The following is a 20,754-nucleotide window of genomic DNA, read 5'->3' as shown; positions in this document are numbered from 1 at the left end:
CTAATGTGCAGCATAGGCACAAATGTATGTTGTGTAAGTTACATAGTGTAGGAGTTTGTAATTCTAAACGCACAATAGAAAATTTTTAGGCCTGTATTTGTAAACTGGCACCTGTACGAATAAATCAATTATTGATTTTAACTATAAAATATGGACGACTGCAGGCATTGTTTTTCAGTCAAAATAAACAGACATTTTCGAAAAATTTAATATGTAGACCTTGAAAATACAGACAAATCTTAAAAGTAAGGATTGTATGAAAGCCCTGTCTTTAAATCTGCACCTGCATGTCTATATTAATCAATACAAGCGCTGACAAACACCTTACATTACTATAGTACTGGGGTGTAAAATGGGATACCGTTAGCAACTTAATCTCATATTTCTTGAACTTGGTTTGAATAATTACCAATGTATTTTAAAGTCTCATTGCTATGGTTATATACCTCTGAAAATTTTCTTTGTTTACTACTGAATGAGACGATAAAAACCATGGACCATCTTGCCCCGCCCTAATGTAACTGTAACAAACCCACAGGTTCCCACACTACAGACTCAGAGAGACCTTCGACTGCCGACTCTAAAGTTGATGGTTCAACTACAAATGACAGCGAAACAACTCCTTTTAAGGAACCGGTCAAACGAAAGAAATCAAAAAAAGTTCACCGAAGAAAATCCGCCACCACAGAAGAAAGTGATGACGATAAAAAAAGTAACAAAAACTACAATTTTATAGATATGAATATTGAATATATATAATTAAATACAAATATTTTTACAATTTATATAGAATGTATGGACCATAATGTAGTTTTTTTTAAGTTTACTGTTTTTTTTGTGTGTGTTGTTGAATTTTCAAGAGTAAAACATTGTCTGTTTTTTTTCTTATTTTTTTTTTAATTTGTTTTTTTTTTTTGGCATGTGTTGGGTTAAATTTTCAGACATAACAAATGTAACCACTGTGCCACCAGTGTTGAACTTAATTTTAGAGTTTTTTTTCGTGTACATCTTATATAGATTGTTATATATCCTTCTAGGTCTGGAGCAATCTGTGAAGAAGTTTGCTCGCATCAAGAGTTTTGCATCTGATGATCAAATCTCATCATCCTCGCATGTTGAACAAAATGTTGGCAAAAATAAGGTGGAATTACTTTTTTTACTTATATTTATATAGAGTGGAGTGGAGGAAGATGGGACATTTTTTTCTTATTTTTTAGTCCCATTTGGTAGTAAACAAAGAAAAATCAAAGATTTATATAAAACTGTATCCTCACGACTTTCATAGACGGTTGTTAATTGTTTAAAACACGTTCAGGATATTTCAATATTATGTGCTAAAGGTGTACCATCTTCTCCCACCCTACTATATTTCTTTTTATTAGGGTGGTATGTGCTATAGCTTCACAGTCTTACACCTTAATATAGCTTTTACTCTACTGTTAAGTATCAATAAACAAGCAGGGCTGAAGTAAAAGTATTTAACACATTTTTCAACACAAGTATTCAACACATTCATTAAGTATTCAACACAATAAAGTTCCCTATGTTTGATATGATAAATGTAACTGCATTTTAACAATGTCAACCCAAATTTAGTTAAAAATAATTACAACAAATTACAAATAAAAAATGTACAAAATCTTCTTACATCCTCTCTGTCACAGTTTCAATCTGATCCAGTTCCTCTGGAAGAGCCAATCTCCAACATCCAAGCTGATGTAGTAAGTTCAACTTCTGTGACTGATGAGAAGAAGCAAGATGTTGCTCCTCCTGCTCCCAATCCTGAGCCCGAGCAACCTCCAAAGTTTGTTGTGTCTTCTTTGATGAAAGAACGGATCTTGGAATCCAAAGTAAACGTATGTAACTACTTCTATAAAAATGTTAATTTGTTTTAATTAAATTTTACCTGAATTTTTAGCTGAACAAATCCTTTTTTCATTCCTACTAATATGTTACAACTTGTTTTACTTTAAAAATATTTGTGCACAGGAAAAAATTTGATATAAATTTGCTGCCTAAGAAGTATATATTTTTCCAAATGCTGTGTGGCCTTCATAGACCCTCTGCGTATGAATACTTAATAAAGTAGGATGGGGGAAGATGGGCATGTTCTCATTCTATTTTCTCGTCTCATTTGGCAATAAACAATAAACATATCAAAGACTATAAAACCGTATCCTCACGGCTCTCATATACCGTTGTTAATTGTTTAAAACACGATTAGGATATTTGGATATTATGTGCTAAATGTGTCTCAACTTACCCCAGAGTACTATATGCTTTTTTGAACTAAGTAATGAAAAAAGTAAACTTATGTATTCTTACCATATCCTTTGTGTTTATTTTTGTGTTGTGTTTCAGCAGGCTTCTCCATACTTCCATAATTATACCTAAAATTTATTCTTTTACCAGAGAGCATACAAGACATTCATTCAACGCCCAACCACCACCCAACGCAGGGAATTGAACTTAATAGCTGAAGGTAGCAGTAAACTACCAGTGGCTGAGCAAATCACCAACTTTTGCAAGAAACATCTTCTAATGGGAAAAGAGAATTTTGTCGCAAAGAAAATACTGAAATCTCGCACGGTAAAGCTCATTTTTTTCACTGATATTTAAACTTGAAATTGTTGGAAATGACTTGTATATATGTTAATGAGACCTAGCAATATCACACATTTCCATAGCATTTACATGCAAAATACTGAATTTTTTTACAGGTTTTTAATTCTACCTACTGGACTGTGTGGGACACTTTTTATTGCTAATTGCCTTTAACTTCCAAATAGAAATGAATTTTAGAATTTAAGAATTTAGCTGGTACTACATTTTTCATGAAAAAAATATTCTTACAAAACTGAATTTTAGACCTTTTTGGTACTACATTTTTTTATAAAATAATTATATATACTTACAAAAGTTTGATTACCTCAGGATATATTGAAGCCTGAAGTTTATTCTGCCCTAATTATGATTGTAAAGGGGGTTGAAACAACCAGTCAAAGTGAGATGTCATCAGGTCAGTCTTTTATTAATATGAATTTATAGCTAGAAAATTGTTGTATTACCATTCAGTGTTATTCCGGCGCCGGGGCATAGTCGTTAGCGCGCCTGCCTATAACCCAGAGGTAATGGGTTCAAGCCTTGTCGTTGCTACCATTGTGGGCGTATGTGTCCTTGGGCAAGACACTGAAAGACAATTGCTCCAATCCAGTGGTCACTAATGGGTTGTTTAAATTATCAACAATGAATGAAAAAATGCAGTCTGGCCCAAATCCTAGGTCCTCAAGAACCTCACCCATACAGAATAGAATAAAACTTATAATTTCTGTTTCAGATGAAAAAGGGAAATTAATCAACCAGAAAAAAACAGAAACAGGAAAAATACAGACATTGGAAAAACCACAAACCGCTCCTGAAACAAAAAAAAAAAGCATTAATGATAAGGTATACTGCAATTTCCCCCAAAAAAATACTACTAACACATGAAATAATGAGCCCACAGTTTCATTAAAATAATCATTTTTTTTTTTAGAAACCCAGTGTTCCACGTGCAAGAGTTGTTCAAGCACCAGCTATTCAAACAGAGGAAAAAGTCATTGCTAAAATAACATCAACCAGTGTTAAACGTCATATACTTCCCGAAAAAACAGCTGTGTCTTTAAAATCAAAAGCAAATCTAAAAGAAGAAGTGTTACCTGAGAAGTCCGTTGAGATGGATTCTGCTCCGGATGTAAAAAAGTCCTCTAACATCCAGAAGGAGATTGCTATTGACTATGATCATGTTGTGAACATGTTTTCCTCTGATGATGATGATCTAAAAGAGAAAAAAAGTCAAGTTGATGTGACGAGTAAAAATGTTGAACATATACTGGTTGTTCCGGATGTAAAAGAAGAGCAGCTGATAAATGTTCCTGAGATAAAAGATGTCCGGAAGATTCGGACTCGTTCTGTGAGTAAATCATGTTCTGAAACATCGGACACTTGTTCTGTGAAAGCAAAGAAAGTTGTGAAGACAAAGTCACTCACAGAGACAACTCCTATCAGTCCGGATGTAAAAAGTCTTCCACGATCTATGAAGAAGTTAAAAGAGAAGCGCAGAAGATCTTCGGATGTCTTCTTTTCCTTGAACCAAGAACCAAAACCAAAACTGATGAAACAGAATTTTGTTAAAGAAACTGTTCCGGAAACGGAAAAAGTTTCAGATTTGTTTAAAATTACTAACGATAAAATAAAATCTAAAGAAAAAAAGGAGAAAAATAAACTAAAAAAAAGTTTTCCAAGGGTACACCCTGCTCTCATATCTCGTGAGTCTTTACCGTTCACAGTTGGGAGTAATAGTCCTCTTCCTCACATCCCACCCACTCCCGCATCCCCGGACTTTTCCTTTGCTCCCTTTGTTCCGGATGTTGAAGATGTAATGGAGGAAGGTCTTGATCAGGAAGAAGTGTTTCCATCGGACATGAGTGAAGATGCAAAACTCCAAATCATCCTAAAAGAAATGGAATTCCCTCTTCCCGTACAATTATCCCCTCTGAGCTTAAACAAGCGTATGTCGATGGAAAAAGACGAGTTTGACTTCCCTGCTCTTTTGGATGATGTAGAAATGACCAAAGATGAGGATTTGGATGTTGAAGAAGAATCTAGGATCTCAATTTCCCCGAGCGCTGATCTCTGCACTGCTCTTAACTTTGGCTCTCAATCGACACAGAAAGCAAGCAAGCAAAAGAAGGCTTCAAAAAAATCCAAAATAAAGCAGGAGACCAAAGTCACTGGAACTGTCAACATGAACCCTGTTGTTTCCCTGCAAAGAGTCGACCTTCGAGACACACCTCGGCGCTTCAGTTGCGAGGCCCCTGTGCGTGCACGCGCAGTGCCCACTATAAAACCTGTGGTAAAAAATCCACCCTCAGATCCTTCTATAATTAGCAATCAACCTGCTGTAGGAGCTCAGACTGTGAGTTGGAGACCAGATTCTTCATTCAAAGCATTCAATCCAAAAGACACAACAAGCTTAGTTTCTAAAGAGAAAACCACCAGTTCAGAAAGTGATAAGAAAACCTCATTTAATTCGCCGCAGAATCTTTCTAAAGGTCAAGCAATCAGTAAAGTAAAAGAAAATCCGCATTCTTCCGGAAATTTACCTAAAACTCCATCAGTTGAAGAAAAAGATGATCATTTTGCTCCTGATGTATCCATGTCTTCTGAGAATTTCAAAGATGACAATGAGTCTGAAACTCCTCTGACTCTTCTGGATAAGCTACAAGCTTCATCATCAAGCAAAGATCCCACACTAAAGACAACGCCACTCAAAGCAGTAAGAGAGAGCAGTCAAGAGATGGATGGAATTTTTAAACAGCTCCAGTGTTACGCAACAAATTCCTCAAAAAATTCCAACAACCTACCGTGCAGCACTGTAAGTACATTTTTTACGAAAAAAAATTAAAATTTATAGGATGCGATTTTTATTCTAAAAGTTTTTTTAACTACTGGCGATAGTTTTAGTTTTTTAACCTAAAAGCTTGAGCTTGAAATATCAATTATATTTATGGTCTTAAAATGTGATAAATCTGATCGAAAAAAATCATGTTTTAAATTAAGTTGAACTAATTCCTATTTCAATAAACTGTGTATTTTGCTTCCAGGTTGTTTCGTGGGTTGCCGCTGTTGCCATGCACACTTTCAGTTTTGATGTAAACAAAGCACTGGAAGCTAAAGCTGATACCAAAGACCCAACCTGTTACATGCATCCAGTAGAAGCAGAATTTGTTCAAAGAGTTTTAGTCATGGAGAGAGTTAGAACAAAAACACGGAAGGGATTAATAAAGTCAACTGTCCTGCCTGTACTTATGAGGATTATATGCAGGTAAAAACCGTAAAATATAAGTTGTGTTTTGTATGTGTGATTTTACTAACTTATTTATGGGTGTAGTCCAAATACAGTAAATGTGTAAAATATTGAAATAGTCTTAAACTAGAGAGCATAGCTCTAATGAATGGGCACGTTTTTATAGATGTTTCCCAAACATGTATTATAGATGTTTCCCAAATTTATTTTGATTAAATTTGTGTAAAATTTGATTTATGCTATGAAAACAAATATATACTATGAAAAAAAGCATAGCTGCAATGGTTGGGCCTGTTTTTACAGATGTTTCTCAAAAATTTATTAAAATTTATTTTGATTAAATTTGTGTAAATCTGAAATATATTTCATGTAAACAAAACCATCCACTTTTACACCTATGTTACCCAACCACCAACACCGAATAAAAAAAATTTGCGACATTATTTAAAATTCGCATTGCAAACAGATACGGCCAAAGTCTGTACTCCGTCAAAACATTGTTCTCAAAGACTCCGGTTTTTGACATTCTGTCTCCGATCCTCATCAACTCGGAGCTCCCGATGCCGTATCTTCAATCCGTGATCCGAATATTTTGCTCTATGTCCCGAGGACTTGGATGCGGGAGGTACGTGATGGAGATCTGCAGATACGGGATCATATCTCGATCTTCGAATGATGTTAGCACGATTATCGCGACCGCAATTATCTGCTGGCCGAGTCTGTTTACTCAACACTACCCCCTAAGTGGGAAAATTGGTAAGTGATAAAATCTAATCTGTTTTTAGATGAAAAATTGTAAAAAATTGTTGCCTGGTTACAGTTAACTTTCTGTAAAGTTAAAATTGTTGATTTTTTTTCGGAAATTACACAATAAATTTAAAATTTGTGGCTGTGTGTACTAGATTTCATGTCACATTAAAAGTTAAATACATGTGCAGAAAATGTTTGATTACAATATATGTATATTTTATATGTTAAATCTATTTATATCATACAAATATATTTAAATATTCCAAAATATATAACTTTTTTATACATTCTTTCAGTCGTCAGTTCTCTTTTGCATCGTATTTTGTCAACTCAACTTAATACGACAAAAAAAGAAAACCAGCTCAAACTGGTAAGTTAGGTTGTGAGGTTATTCTCAGTCTACTAAATAAACTAGGCCTATATCAGTATAATCCTTTTACAACTTTATTTATTTAACTGTTTGATACGAAATTAAAGCGATGATCTTGAGGTGCATTTGAAATTGAATAGCAACATCTAAAGCAGCCATTCCCAAACTGGGGTCCACGGACCAGCTGGGGTTCGTACAGCAGTTTTTAGAGGGTCCGCAACGCACCGCAATAGTTGTGATTTGATAAGAATTTCCATTCACTGGTGTGATTTTTGCATTTTTTCTATAGCATTCTCAAAATAATTGCAAAGGGTCAACCAGGCAAAATTTTTCGAAAAGTTTGGGAACTGCTGATCTAAAGTATCACGTTTTTTTACTTATTTAGCTTTTAATATACTAAATTTTACCAATTGTTTAACCACTCTTTCTCTATGCAGTTCACCAGTCTTCTTAATTTACTCGGTTGGCCCAACACACAAGATGTCAAAACGCTGGAGAAAAATTGTATTGAATGTTTGAATGCTTGCTTTGACCGAATCAAGGCCGCAAAACTGGTTAAAAGTGGATCATTTTCAAAATTGGAAGTGGAAAATATAGATGACGTTTACATTGCCCTACAAATACTCGTTGCAATGAAAGGAATCGATTTTCTTGAAAAAAATGTGAGTGACTAAGCAAAAAGATCTTCTGGCTTGGCGAGTATTTTAGGCTCTATGACTAAGCGTAATTTTATAGTGCGCCACGTTCATGTTTTAAAAATATTAAAAAAATTTGACCATTTTTACAAAGTATGTATAAAAGGCAGAGATTTTTTTATTTTGTTGAGCTTAATTGTTTTTATACTGTATTTCTCCATGTTTTGATTTGTTTCCATCTTACCAGATCATAATGGAAGTTTTCTGGCCTTTACTTTCACCAATGGAGTCATCACTTGGTGATGAATTTGAATGAAGAAGCAAACAAAGAAGGTAGTTTTTTTATAATTTTATTGCAATATTTTGTTTAGTTTTTTTATAGAATGGGAAAGACGGGACTCCTTTAGCACATAATACCTAAATATTCTGATCGTGTTTTAAACAATTAACAACTGTTTGTGGGAGTCGCGAGGATACAGTTTTATAATTCTTTGAATGTTTTTTGTTTACTAACAAATGGCACAGAAAATAAAATGAAAGGGTGTCCCATCTTCCCCCTACTTACTATACTTTTATTGCAATATTTTTCATTTTAAAACTGACTTAGGATTACAAAACAACCTCCAGCAAATTGATTTCAGACTTGGCTGCAATTTTTTATTTTTTTCTCATTTATACATTTACAATAGATTTTCATGTTTTCTCATGTATCCAGATACAAGACAGCATATGTACATATAAAATTTATGTTATATTTTGTACCATATCAATAAGAGTATCCTTGTAGTTTCAGATGCTTGTATGATAGGAGTACTTCGTGGCTTGTCTGCTTGCTTTCTTGTTCTAATCACAACTCAGAAAGTGAAACATCCTGATCAAAACATCCTAAATGCAGCTGTTACACATTTTGATACGTTGTGTGCTCTGCTGCAGAACTTTACCACTAACTATAAGAATACAGGTTGGTATGCTTGGTTGAATAAAACTTATATATTGCGTGGCCGAGAAATGACAGTCTTATAACACTGGTGTTCTGTTTCATACACCTCGTGCCCGCTTATGTTTACTATGTATGCAACTTTGTGGGTGATTGTTTTTTGTTAATTTTTTTATAATACAGGTTTTTTAAACAATCCATTTTTAACAGATGTTGAACCTTATTATACTAAATGTAAAATTTCGGATTTAATCATACTCGCGTATACTATAAAAGAATCTTTGTTTACTACTAAATGGGACTCATTTTTTTTATTATAATTTACAATGCTACTACTACTAATTCCAAACACAATGTTTAATTTCAAAGTTTAAGACCTTCAGTATTTTACATAACTTATCTATTTTAAATTATTAAACATAAATTTTTTTTGCAGCCCCAGTTACTATCCAATGCGCCACTGCTGCAACCGTGCTGTCACTATCTTTTTGTAATGCTGAGTCTGCATACATGGCCATATATAGCTGGCTTATGGCAACAAAATCCAGCAATACTGGAGAATCTCGTTCTGGCCCGCACCCCTACCAGGCCCAACTTACAGAATTTTACCACGAAGGGTCACTTCGTAAGATCGTGTCGTGGCTAGAAGGACAGCGCAAAACTTTTAAAGATAAAAAAGTCAAAAAATCTTTGACCCCTGTTATTTGGGGGTAGCGTCATTTTCGTTTATTTTCACTGTGAGCATGAAACTCTTAATAAATTTCAACCACTGCCTGTTGTGATGTTTAAGTCAAGTACCTTGGACCTGAGCAGTGAAAACAAAGGTGGTGCAGAAAAATATAATGGACTTAAAAAAAAAACGTAAAACACTTCTTTTAATTTTTTAGTTTCTGTATATTTATATAGTTTCTGTTTTTTTGCTATGATTGTTACATTTACGCTACCTAACTTTTTTGACTTTTGACAAGACATGGTATATGGGAAATAAAAGAGCATGAGCAAATATGAAAATCTCACTAAGCCTACATGGATACATGAGAAAATATGAAAAAACCTTTGTGTAGTACTACACGTATACATAACAAAATATTAAAAATCTCATGTACATAGAGAAAATATAAAAAATCTTGTGTACCCGTGTACATAGGAAAATTTCCGAGGGGTAAAAATGAAATCGACTTTCCTCTTCCAGATGATGCAGGAATGTGCAAATATGAGAGTTTGGATGTTGAGATTGAAACTCCAATTTTAATTTCTTTATTAGGATTTTTAATTATGTCTGTTAGACAACTTGGATAAAACTTGAACAAAACACAAATAAAATATGTAGAAAACATGAATAAAAACTTAAACAAAATACGAATAAAATATAAAGAAAACATGGTCGAAACATGAACAACATTATAAATCTTATGAATAAGTTTGTGTATGCTGGGGCTCGACAAACTGAATTAAACTGGGCGCCATTTATATTTTGGGGGTAAAAACTGATGAGCATCTTGGTTAAAAGGGTTCATACAAACAAGTTTTAAGAACCACCATTATATATGTTTTATCCTTCATCTGTCACTAAACTTTTATGTTTGGCGCAAACTTTTGCATACCTGTTTTCCTTAGAATGCTCGTAACCAAATACACAGATATGGGGGCCAGAATAAAGGCGTAAATTTATTGTTTCTCGCAAACTACGGTAGCATGTAAAACAGCGGATAGGGGTCGCGCCAAATTTGTCGAACACATGGCGCTTTACACTCTTCGGATGGACCGTGGGCGGGAAAACAAACAATTAGTGCAGATTCATGGACGAAATGGGAAAACAAAACACAAACGCTTAAATTGGCAAAATGTTAGCACTGATTTCTGTAACAAGTATGAGTGGTGACGCAAAAAAATATTTGAACGGTTTTCGAAGAAATAAATGAATGGTCAACGACATTTAATTGAAATGTTTGTGAAATTAAAACAGGTTCGCTATCGAGTTTTGTAATTAGTTCTACTAAATAGATAAATAGAGTTCGCCTTAATTTTAGGTGGCTGACAACTGAAAGATATCTGTACAGGTTGTTACATGAACGTGGTCTACCATGCGTTAAACAAAAATACGATTTTTGCATTCAATTGAAATCACTACCTGCAAAAATCGTTTGAAAAATGTGCGAGAAAATCGGAAGTAAAAAAACTTAACAGACGGTGGCGTGAGTGTGGCGATGGAAGCAGGGTTAATTTGGGGAACACTTTTTATGGTTTTGAGGGTTTGTACTGATTTATTACGGCTTCAAAACTGTGTACCTTATTGTAGCAAATGTGCGAGTGTGCCAAGTCTCCAATATTAAGCGTTATTGCTAAAAAAAACGAATTTTAAGAAAAATTTACGGCGAAAAACACTGACTGTATGGAGTTGTGTAACACCGGACTTTTCGCCGGTGAGCTAAAAAAAGAAAAAGCAATAAAAGGCCAAGTTGGGGTAAAAATGCCTTAAACAAAAAGCATGATTTTAAACAGCCGTGCAATAAAAAAAGATCAATGGGAAAGGGTGGGACAGGAATGGCGAATGTGATGTTATGTTATGAACTTGCCAGCTACATACATTTGGATGGTTTGAGGAGATAGATAGAAAGCGGGTTTTCTACTATCTTGCTGGCAAGATTTGAACGATGAATTTGGCGTGACAGAATACAAAGTCACAGCGTAATACTGGAAGGTGGTGGGAAAAAGCAGAATGCTGATTTAATGTTTTTTGTTTCGACCGATGATTAAAATGCGACTGACGTACTCGATGAGCGGATTCGAAGTTGGCTTTGATCAGATGACATACAACGCCCTTAAACCATGGTTCTATATGGTCCCTTTACTCGCAGATACTGCATTATGGTGCTGGGGCCACCTTCCACAGCAAGGGTTGGGATTTGGGAGAGTGGGCAGTCTTCTACAGACATGAGTGCTAGCTTGGTACATAATGCCAGTTCAAACGGCAAAACTTGGAGTGGGTTGTCGTTTAAATAAAGCTCTTCCAGGCTTTTCAGGTTACCTGAGGTAAAACAATAGAAAATTAATCGTTGTTGCTAAAATTAAGACAAAAAATCGTATTTTCAGGGTATAAAAATTGCTGGTTTAAATGTAACTTGTTTTATCCTCGCGTGGCAGGACAAAGACAACTGGCATAACATGGGTGTTCTGTTTCATACACCACGTGCCTGCTCACAAGCAGCCAGTTTTGAAACTTTTGGTGTGGCTGTGTGACAAATAGACAAAAAAGACAAGTGTGACAAATAGACAAAATATCACAGGTTTTATTTAATATACTTTTATGTTGATATATTATCATTTACTTAGGTACATAATGTACATGAGTGATGTGTTTAAAATATTAATCTTTCATAAATCTTGAATTTTTCTAAGCATAATGCGTACCAAAAACCACAAGCCTATTTTTTATTATAAAACTAAAACAAGTTCATTTCCTTCACAGGCTAGATTATTAAATACGTTATTTTATTCATATAGTGTCTAAAGTTGTGGCACAAATCTAGAATTTCCCACTAGTTGTAAATATATTTGTCACTTAAATATAAATATGATGGAAAACCATGGCAAAATAAAACAATTTTCCTAATTTTAATTAAATAACCTCACAGATAATGCATTAAAGAAAAACAAAAAAATAAATTTTCAATTTTCACCGCGGGCAAATGGCCAGTTAAGCGTAAAAAAGCAATTTCATCTAAGTTTTGGCTTTTGAATAAGACATGACTGTCTGACCACCGAGAATTAATGGTGTGAAATGAGGCGTGAAGGATTGTATGGCAAGATTTCCAAGTAATTTACGCCGCAAAAAATAGAGGGGGCGTGAGAGTTTTGTGCAGAGTGTAAACAGCTCTAAAATGTATCAGAAACTGGTTTTAATATGGGTATATTTTTAGTTACAGAGTTTAAAATTTTTTTAGAAAATTCTTACATACACAAAGACAAAGTCCTTATAAATAATTTGGTTATTTCTTATATATTTACATGTTTTGCTAAATAGTAGGGTGGGGAAGATGGGACACCTTTAATACATAATATCCAAATAGCCTGATTGTGTTTTAAACAATTAACAACGGTCTGTGGAAGTCGTGGAGATATGGTTTTATAATTCATTGAATGTTCTTTGTTTACTACCAAATGGAAAGAGAAAACTAAACGGAAAGGTATCCCATCTTCCCCCACCCTACTATATAAACTTAGAAAGAGTGAATCTGAGTTCACCTGCGTTTAAAACCACATTAAAAACCACCTTATAAATTATTCGCGAGGACTAATGAGCTGCGATTACCAGTTTCTATGAAATCAACTGCACAAAGCGGCTGCGGTTCAAATTTGATTGACAGTTGTTGGAAATACTAAGGAAACAATACAACTCCTAGAACAGGCATGGAGATAATTTTAGGAAAGATAGAATAAGATACCACAGAAGAATTAACTGGTAAGCCATTTTATTCAAGCATGGGATTTGGCTACACTGCATCAAAAATTTAAAAATAGCAAAATTTAGATAATTACATACTGAACAAACTTTCCTAAAAAAAAACAACAAAAAAAAAGGATGTTTGAGACCTGGTCAATATCGAAAAAATCCAACAAAAATAGGCGCCAGTTGAAAGGTCAAATCCGAAATATTTGAAAACAGGTATTTTATAATTTTAAATTCAAGTTTTTTTTTTAAATCTTATTCCAAACCTTCCAGTTTTTGAATTTAATTTTGTCAGAACTTACCGATTTCGTTGGGGAGGTCTCGCATTTGGTTTTCCCCGACAGCAAGTATTGTAAGGTTGGACAAGTGGCCGAGACCACGCGGAAGAACCGTCAGTTTGTTGCCTTGAAGTTTCAGCTTACGGAGCTGTGTATATAATGCATGGGTAAGCAAGGATCTGGTGCTATGAACAAGTCCAACCCATTGTATAACAAAATTTTTTTTTTTCGCCTAAATGGCATCGTCAGTCTTTTATTCAAACAGAATCCAGTATGTATTTAATTTACCATTAGTGAAGTATACACCTAGTTTGCAACAATAACGCCTTAGTGGCCCTTAGACATGGTATGTACCTTTGTGTAGTGTAAATTTTATTTTTTTTGGGCATAAACTGCCAACTATTATTTATGATTTCTCTCTTCATGGCTTGGTTACGTATATATACTACAACAACACATAGGCCACAGGCAAGGCCAAGGTTACAGCCTTTTGTTGCGTAACAATAAAAAATACAATAAATTGGTTGTGGCATGCATATTTAAACCATTTAAGCCACAGAAATATTTTGAACTGTATGTGCTGTATATTGGGTTTTTTAAAAACAACCATTTCAAAATTTCTAAAAAAAAAATTATAAATTAAATTGAAAAAAAATGGGAAATAAAATTTAAAATGGGTACCTGAGTAAGATGTTCAATTTCTGAAGGTAGAGACTCGAGATTATTTTCCTCCAAGTCGAGGCATTGGAGGTTGGTGAGCTGACCAATCGATCCCGGAATCTTCCGGAGCAAATTGTTGCTTACCATTAGAACCTGTGGGGAATGATCAATGAATTCTAGATGATGTTTTTTTTTCAATTTTTAACAAAATTTATGGGGAGGGGCAATTTTTGAAGAATTCAAATATTTCTGGACATTTTTTTGTAAGTAAAAATTTTTAATCTAAGTTACTGTAATTAAAAAAAAGAAGTTGCACATAAAAAACATGTATGTATATACTTTAACAAAATAATTTATTGCAATTATTTTTCCAATAGCCAATATTATACATTATAGCATTTGTGATATATGTACATCGTAGACTATTTTTAATAGACAACAATATGCATAGAGAAATAGCAAGGCGTTTGTGAAGCCTGGGATGTTGGGTCTCTTGGGAAGCAAACCAACCATTTCCTGTTTAAACTGGCTCGTTTACAACCCTAAAGAGAAATATAACTAGAAAACCAAGTCAAGTTATAGGAGAAAAGCGGGGTTTAATCTAAGGGTGCATTAAGTTTCTGAGTTTTGGGTGAAACTGCTAATAAAATCTGGGGACACTATGAAAAAGCAATCTCCAAAAATGTTTTTTTATGAATGGACATCAGGTAAAATTTACTTTATGCTTAAAATAATGATTTCAAAACATTTGATGTCACCCTTGTTTTTAAAAGCTGGGGTAAAATGTCTCATCTTACATTAGATCTGTAGAGGAGCTAAAGGTTTTACATAATTTTTAACAGCATTTTTATAACTGTGTTTTTTTTAATATAAAATTTGTTTAACTTGATTTTAGTCTGTTAGGTTTTCGTAGCACCAGATCCTAACTATTTCTTTACACAAAAATCATTCAATTCTAAGAGCGCCAGATCAGGAGCAGATTCGTGGAATTTATTTGTCAATTTTTATGACTTTATATTGTAGATTTAGGCTTTGCATGTGACAGAGTTCATTTTATGATCGAAAAATTGAATCCTGCTGTCAATAAAGGGACTAAATCCATTCATTTTGGGTGTGAAAGCTTCCATGATGATAAATAATTGATAGGTCTTTACCTAAACCACTATATTATTCTACTTTTAAAATAACAAGTTACTGTGAATAGTGTGCGAGGTAGAAACCACTAATATTGTGAAATCGGATTCACTTTGCGGGTTTTTGTAAATTTTTAATGAGTTCACAGGAAACAAAACAGATTAAATGCCTTAGTTATATTACCACATGCATACTCTAGCAAATTTAAAATTCACAAATAAAAAACCCTTTGCACCGTGATTGTAACGCCATCTTATCTATTTGCCAATGTGTAAAAACAGAGAATGCGATTACTTAAAAATTAAGCATTTTGCTCCATTTTATTGTTATTATTATAAAAGCGAAAATCCAAAAAATTATATTTTTTATTTTTATATTATATATTTATATAATATTAAAACTATCATAGTGCTTTTTTATAAAAGTGATTATTCATTGGCAAATTCCATTCTTAAGAAACAGTATATTACATGTCTAAATGTTATATTCTGTACCTCTAGTCATATATATATGACTTACCCTTTGAAAAAATAATAATAAAATTGTTAACGATTGAGCGAGAGCAACCTAAGCTTATGTTTACAAAACATTGAGCAAAGCATTGTTAAATACATCATTAATGTCTCTGCAGGCTATTTGCTGTAGCAGTTTATAATTTATGAGCAAACTGAAAACAATAGAGCTGCACATTTAATGGCAGGTAAGAGAATGTGAAGTTACCAGGAAATGCAGAGTGTCTTATCACGTAACACTGTTTTGATAACACACATTTTTGATCATAATATAGACATAAAGCTGTGATTGTTTAGTATCATTCAATGATTGCAATGTTATAACTTAAAACCTATCAATCATTTAGAATTAAAATCAATTTCCCAGCCAAGTTATTGCGTGATTGCGTCTAATGACTTGGATTTGATATTCACGTTCTATTTGGTTATAGAAATGCAGCACTTTGTGCAATTTGCAATGATAGCTTTAGCATACTAGTTTATTCCCAGCAGAACAGCTATGTAGCATAGCCAAGTTATCAGCTACTAATGTTGTAAGTAGCACGTATATTTCTACACACTAACCTAAAATTGAAAACGCATACACACTTATAGGCGTACCGTAAGGGAGCTTAGGGTAAAATCGCGCCTTTTATTTTTTTACCTAACAGGGTGACATCATTTGTTTTAGCAAGCTCATTTTAGGCCTAGATAGTTTTAAATCTGCTGGCACCTATACAAAGTCAAAGTATACTGCATTCACCACTTTAATCAATAAGATTCCCTTTTTTTAAAACCAACGGGTTAAACTGCATTTTGAGTTGAAATGTTTATGTAGTTTATGGGTTAAACTACATTGCATGAAAATATTACAAAGATTAAAAAAACTTGATATATAGTACTGTGGGGGAAAATGGGACACTTTTAGCTAATAATATTCAAATATTCTGATCATGTTTTAAACAATTAACAACGGTTGATGGGAGTTGAGAGGATACGGTTTTATAATATTTTGAAAGTTCTTTTTTTAGTACCAACGGGGACGAGAAAATAGAATTAAAAAGGGGCCCATCTTCCCCCACCCTACTATATATTGTGCAAAATTTGCACACATAATCTAGAAAAGAACAGCCAGTGTGGAATTTGAGTAACGCCTACTTAATCTGGTGCACAGCAAACACTGTTGTTAGTCTGTGGTTGAAATAGAAAACAAAGCAGCATGTCACTCAAACCAAGTACTGAGAACTGAGTTCTCAACTGCTGGGTAATAACTCAATGACAAGAGGTTTTCTTGGAAATAGACACGCTTGAAAATGTAATTTATCTAGTTCTGGTGCTTAGGAAACTATAATATGAAATTCTAGATAAAGAACAATTTTTTTTTACTTTTTTATCAAGCTTTTTAAAATCAGAAGCATTTTTTAAATCAAAACTGTATTGTGCACTGTTTACTAGTCAGTTGTGCAATGCAAAACAACAACTTTCATCATATTACCTAACTCAGCTTACGTGTATAATTCTGCCAGGTGATCAGGCGTGCTATATTTAGATCTCACCTGTAAAGACTGTAGCTTCCCTATGTCGTCAGGTAGTCTGGTTAGTTGATTTGAGTTGAGGCATAGTTCAACCATGCTTTTCCATGAACCAACATCTAGTGGAAGGGACGTGAGCTGGTTGCTTCTCATGTTTAATGTAGAGAGATGGGTAGCACGCGAGAAGATTTCAAACGGGATTCTGTCGACCTAAAAAAAGTTTGGTCAATATAACTGGAATTTGATATGAATTGAGACCTAAAATTGTATGATATTTTATAAATTGTAAGCCATTAAAGTAGCTGAGAGTTTTTTTCGCGTTTTGTACACAAAAAAATCTATATATATATATAATATATTAATATTAATACAATTCCATAAGTTATGGGAAGAAAAAGGGATATTTAAAATTATCATATCAATGGCAACATGTGCTTATAGTTCTAAAAAGGTACAAGGAATAAACAAAGGAACATTTTTCAAAACTACAATGGAATTCCAAGATACAGTAAATAGTGCGGTTGACTGCCATTTCCTTTGTAACACATTTACGCTGAGCAAATTGTCAAGTACAGTGAACAGAATTGGCCTTAGGAAATGAAACTACGAAATGAAGAGAAATCAGAGAACCTCACAGTAAACGAGTAAAGAAATGTCATTTTAACTGAAGACACACCCAATTTTCAACGTAAATTATCACGAACTCATTTTGACACGGCGTAATTACAACAAAAAATTTCATTTCAACAGCCTCGCAAAAACTTCCAACCTAGTACTTTAGAACTTTTCAGTTGAAAATTTAAAGGCTGTTATTATACGGTTGCCTTCCAAAGCATTTTTCGAAATACGAAATCGATCTTAACTTGATTTTAAACACGCTATGACGTGTCTATGTCAATAAAAAAGTAAATTAAGTTAGAGTGTTGGCGCCATAATAAAAAAAACTAGCTTTTTATATACAGTAGATGCATGCTTGGTAGTGAATTAGTCTGTGATCTAATATGTACCACCTAATGCAAAAGTTTGGTAAGTCATTAAAATTTAATGGGTATTATGCCCTCAGCATGTTTTCTACTCAACAGCACCATGGCACTTACAGTGCAAGATAAGAAAATGGATTTTTAAGATCCATTTGTGTGCCAGCACTCGATGTCAAAACAATCAGAGTCACTTTAGACATTATCTCAAGCAATCAATCATAGATTGCAAACTTTATTTAGAGTGATAATTGTATATGGTTTTAAGTGTTCAAAAGTGAAAAATGATCACTCAGTAAGTGAGAATTCAATGCTCTTATTAACAGAGATGTTCCACTGCGTAGATAAACATGAAAGTGAGATTTAGAAACCACAACCTTAACTATTTTTAGAAACATGATCAAATTAATGGGCATAACAGCCTTAGGTGTACATTGCCTGTTTTTAATTTAATTACAGATTAATTTTAACTTGTTTTTCGCTCAGCATACACTAAACAATACAATTACGTGGCGGCCACATTTCTGCTTAGAGCCGCAGTTTGTAAGCAGTAACAACAATGAGTATTTGCATTTTACCAACAAGAGAGCTCCTGTTCGCTGTCGATTATAATTATTCTCAAATTGCGTAATTCAACCACTTTAACTTAAGCAGAACGTAAGGTTGAAATGACGTAGCATGATAGTCACATAGGTTTGTTTTGACTTGCGAATTACAACATAAAATGACTTCATATATAATGACAATCACTGATGTTGGATTAAGAGTTTTAAACAGGCCAACATATGCGTAATGTAAACAAGTATAATATGTTCAATCTGCTGTGAGACATTTGCTTATTTTCATTTTACTGTCAAAACTTTATTTTTTTAGTTAAAACCAAAAAAATTAATAAAAAATAAAGCAAACAAAAACCTTAAAATAAAAATTAAATCCTAATAAAAACAATGCAAATTAAAAATTACAACAATTTTTAGGAAAACCATTAAATAAATTTAAATTAAACCAAATAAACAAACAGCAAAACATGATTGAATCTCAAAATATACAATCCGGAGCGTTTTAACTAAATCATGAAATGTGATACAGTTAGTCAGTTTCTATTTAAATTCTGATTAATTTTTTGTTCAAAAATTATTCTGCACTGTCAGTACTTTGTGATACTGAGAATTCAAATTTAAGTATACATATACATTAATACATATATACATATATACCTGAATATATGTATATATATATATATTTAAATATTTTTACAATTTATACAGACCTGATTGTGCTCCATGTTAAGAGTACCAAGAGATGTAAATTGTGAAGGACCACCAACTGGGTACGAGGAGAATTTATTCCTTGCCAGTGTTACACTTGTAAGATTGGTTAAGCTGCTCAGAAAGCCCTTTCAAAATAAAATTAAGTTATGCGGGAGATTTGTTCCTGGTCACGCTTCACAGGCATTCAAAAGGAACAGAATTTTTTTTACTTAGAAAATAACACTTTTGTTAAAACTGAAAAGCGTTAAAAATTTAGATGAGAAGAGAAAACTTTGTAATTAAGAAGTTATCAAGAGTTTGTTTAAAAGTTTTCACAGTAAAATAGATACAGGTTTATTAAAAGTTTACAAATGGAATTCCAAATATAAGTAGCTGAAGAATATAAATAAAATCCCTTACTCATTTTACCATTACATGACTTGATGACGAGTACTATTCATTAACAAATGCATCCAAAAATAACAGAATACCACTACCCAAAACACAACATCTGAGCATTGCTTTAAATAAAGTAATATTGTATACACATTTATAATAAAAGGAACTCAGTATATGGTAACAATGGTGGTAAGAAAAGTAACAGACAAAAATCAAGTCAAACCATCTGTATAATAAAAGATATATATATTATATTTCGCCTAAATAGTATCGTCAGTCTGTTATTCGAAAACCGTGTATATATATATATTATGTAGCCTATATATGTAATTAGGATTTAAATAGTACTTACATCGGGTAAGGTTTCTATATCATTGTTTTCCAAATTTAAATCAGAGAGAAGGACACAGTTTTGTAGTGAGCGTGGCAAACCAAGCAAGTGATTATATTTTAATCCCAAACGATTTAATTTCACAAGATTACCTGCCAATTACATGCAATGATAAGTTTAACTGAAACCCAACTCATTTCTGGAAACCAGAGATAGATACAGTAGGGTGGGGGAAGATGGGACACCTAATCATTAAATTTTCTCATCCCATTTGGTAGTAAACAAAAAACATTGAAACAATTATAAAACAGAAACCCTACGACTTCCATAGACAGTTGTTTACACAGTTGTTTAAACTAAACGAAAAGGTGTCCCATCTTCCCCCACTCCACTATATATATTTATATAGCCTAGCCTACTAAATATTAACAATGTATTGTATATATAGTGTAGGATTTTTTTTTATATCATGTGTAACTTTTAGTATTTTTGTTAAAGAATACTAAAATTAAACTAAACAACAAGAACAAATACCTGCTTGATATTGTATTTAACAAAAAATCAATTATAAGACCTTAGTTAACCTTTAAATAATTAATAATTACTGTTGGGGCCATAATATAATAACTGGCACCCTGCAGAGATATACACATGGCCCTTCCCCTCTGGTAAAAAAAACACAAAGAAAAATATATTTATATATATATGTAAA

General features: G+C 33.3%; 3 protein-coding genes across 3 annotated transcripts in view; 2 read left to right on the top strand and 1 right to left on the bottom strand.

Moving 5' to 3' along the window:
* Positions 1-1,467, top strand: part of LOC113474440 (uncharacterized protein DDB_G0286299-like) — a 6,189-nt gene extending 4,722 nt beyond the window's left edge. Inside the window, exons 8-10 of the mRNA XM_026835499.1 lie at positions 554-712; positions 1,038-1,141; positions 1,462-1,467. Of these exons, the coding sequence (XP_026691300.1) occupies positions 554-712; positions 1,038-1,141; positions 1,462-1,467 (269 nt within the window). The remainder of the gene's footprint in view (positions 1-553; positions 713-1,037; positions 1,142-1,461) is intronic.
* LOC100179393 lies at positions 515-9,314 on the top strand. The gene is made up of 14 exons (XM_026835350.1): positions 515-712; positions 1,038-1,141; positions 1,665-1,856; positions 2,413-2,589; positions 2,935-3,019; positions 3,338-3,447; positions 3,536-5,416; positions 5,646-5,866; positions 6,315-6,604; positions 6,895-6,968; positions 7,406-7,630; positions 7,851-7,936; positions 8,391-8,564; positions 8,977-9,314. The coding sequence occupies exons 3-12, from the start codon at positions 1,824-1,826 to the stop codon at positions 7,917-7,919; spliced, it is 3,165 nt and encodes a 1,054-aa protein (XP_026691151.1). The 5' UTR covers positions 515-712; positions 1,038-1,141; positions 1,665-1,823; the 3' UTR covers positions 7,920-7,936; positions 8,391-8,564; positions 8,977-9,314.
* An 867-nt stretch (positions 9,315-10,181) lies between these two features.
* The window catches only part of LOC100186560 (leucine-rich repeat protein SHOC-2-like), a 13,586-nt gene continuing 3,013 nt past the window's right edge, over positions 10,182-20,754 (bottom strand). Inside the window, exons 5-10 of the mRNA XM_009860975.3 lie at positions 20,064-20,194; positions 19,333-19,458; positions 17,110-17,295; positions 13,950-14,081; positions 13,293-13,416; positions 10,182-11,568 (exon numbers count right to left, since the gene is read on the bottom strand). Of these exons, the coding sequence (XP_009859277.1) occupies positions 11,363-11,568; positions 13,293-13,416; positions 13,950-14,081; positions 17,110-17,295; positions 19,333-19,458; positions 20,064-20,194 (905 nt within the window). The 3' untranslated portion in view covers positions 10,182-11,362. The remainder of the gene's footprint in view (positions 11,569-13,292; positions 13,417-13,949; positions 14,082-17,109; positions 17,296-19,332; positions 19,459-20,063; positions 20,195-20,754) is intronic.

The sequence above is a fragment of the Ciona intestinalis genome, chromosome 8, assembly GCF_000224145.3.
Source record: "Ciona intestinalis chromosome 8, KH, whole genome shotgun sequence".
In the NCBI taxonomy this organism is placed as follows: domain Eukaryota; kingdom Metazoa; phylum Chordata; class Ascidiacea; order Phlebobranchia; family Cionidae; genus Ciona; species Ciona intestinalis.
This window is presented reverse-complemented; position numbering and strand designations above follow the sequence as displayed.

Bases quoted from the DNA above. Each gene is read 5' to 3' on its own strand.
- LOC100179393 (XM_026835350.1), top strand. From the start codon at position 1,824: ATGAAAGAACGGATCTTGGAATCCAAAGTAAAC. The intron at 1,857-2,412 runs GTATGTAACTAC...TTCTTTTACCAG, and splicing joins TCTTGGAATCCAAAGTAAAC to AGAGCATACAAGACATTCAT. The intron at 7,631-7,850 runs GTGAGTGACTAA...CCATCTTACCAG, and splicing joins TCGATTTTCTTGAAAAAAAT to ATCATAATGGAAGTTTTCTG.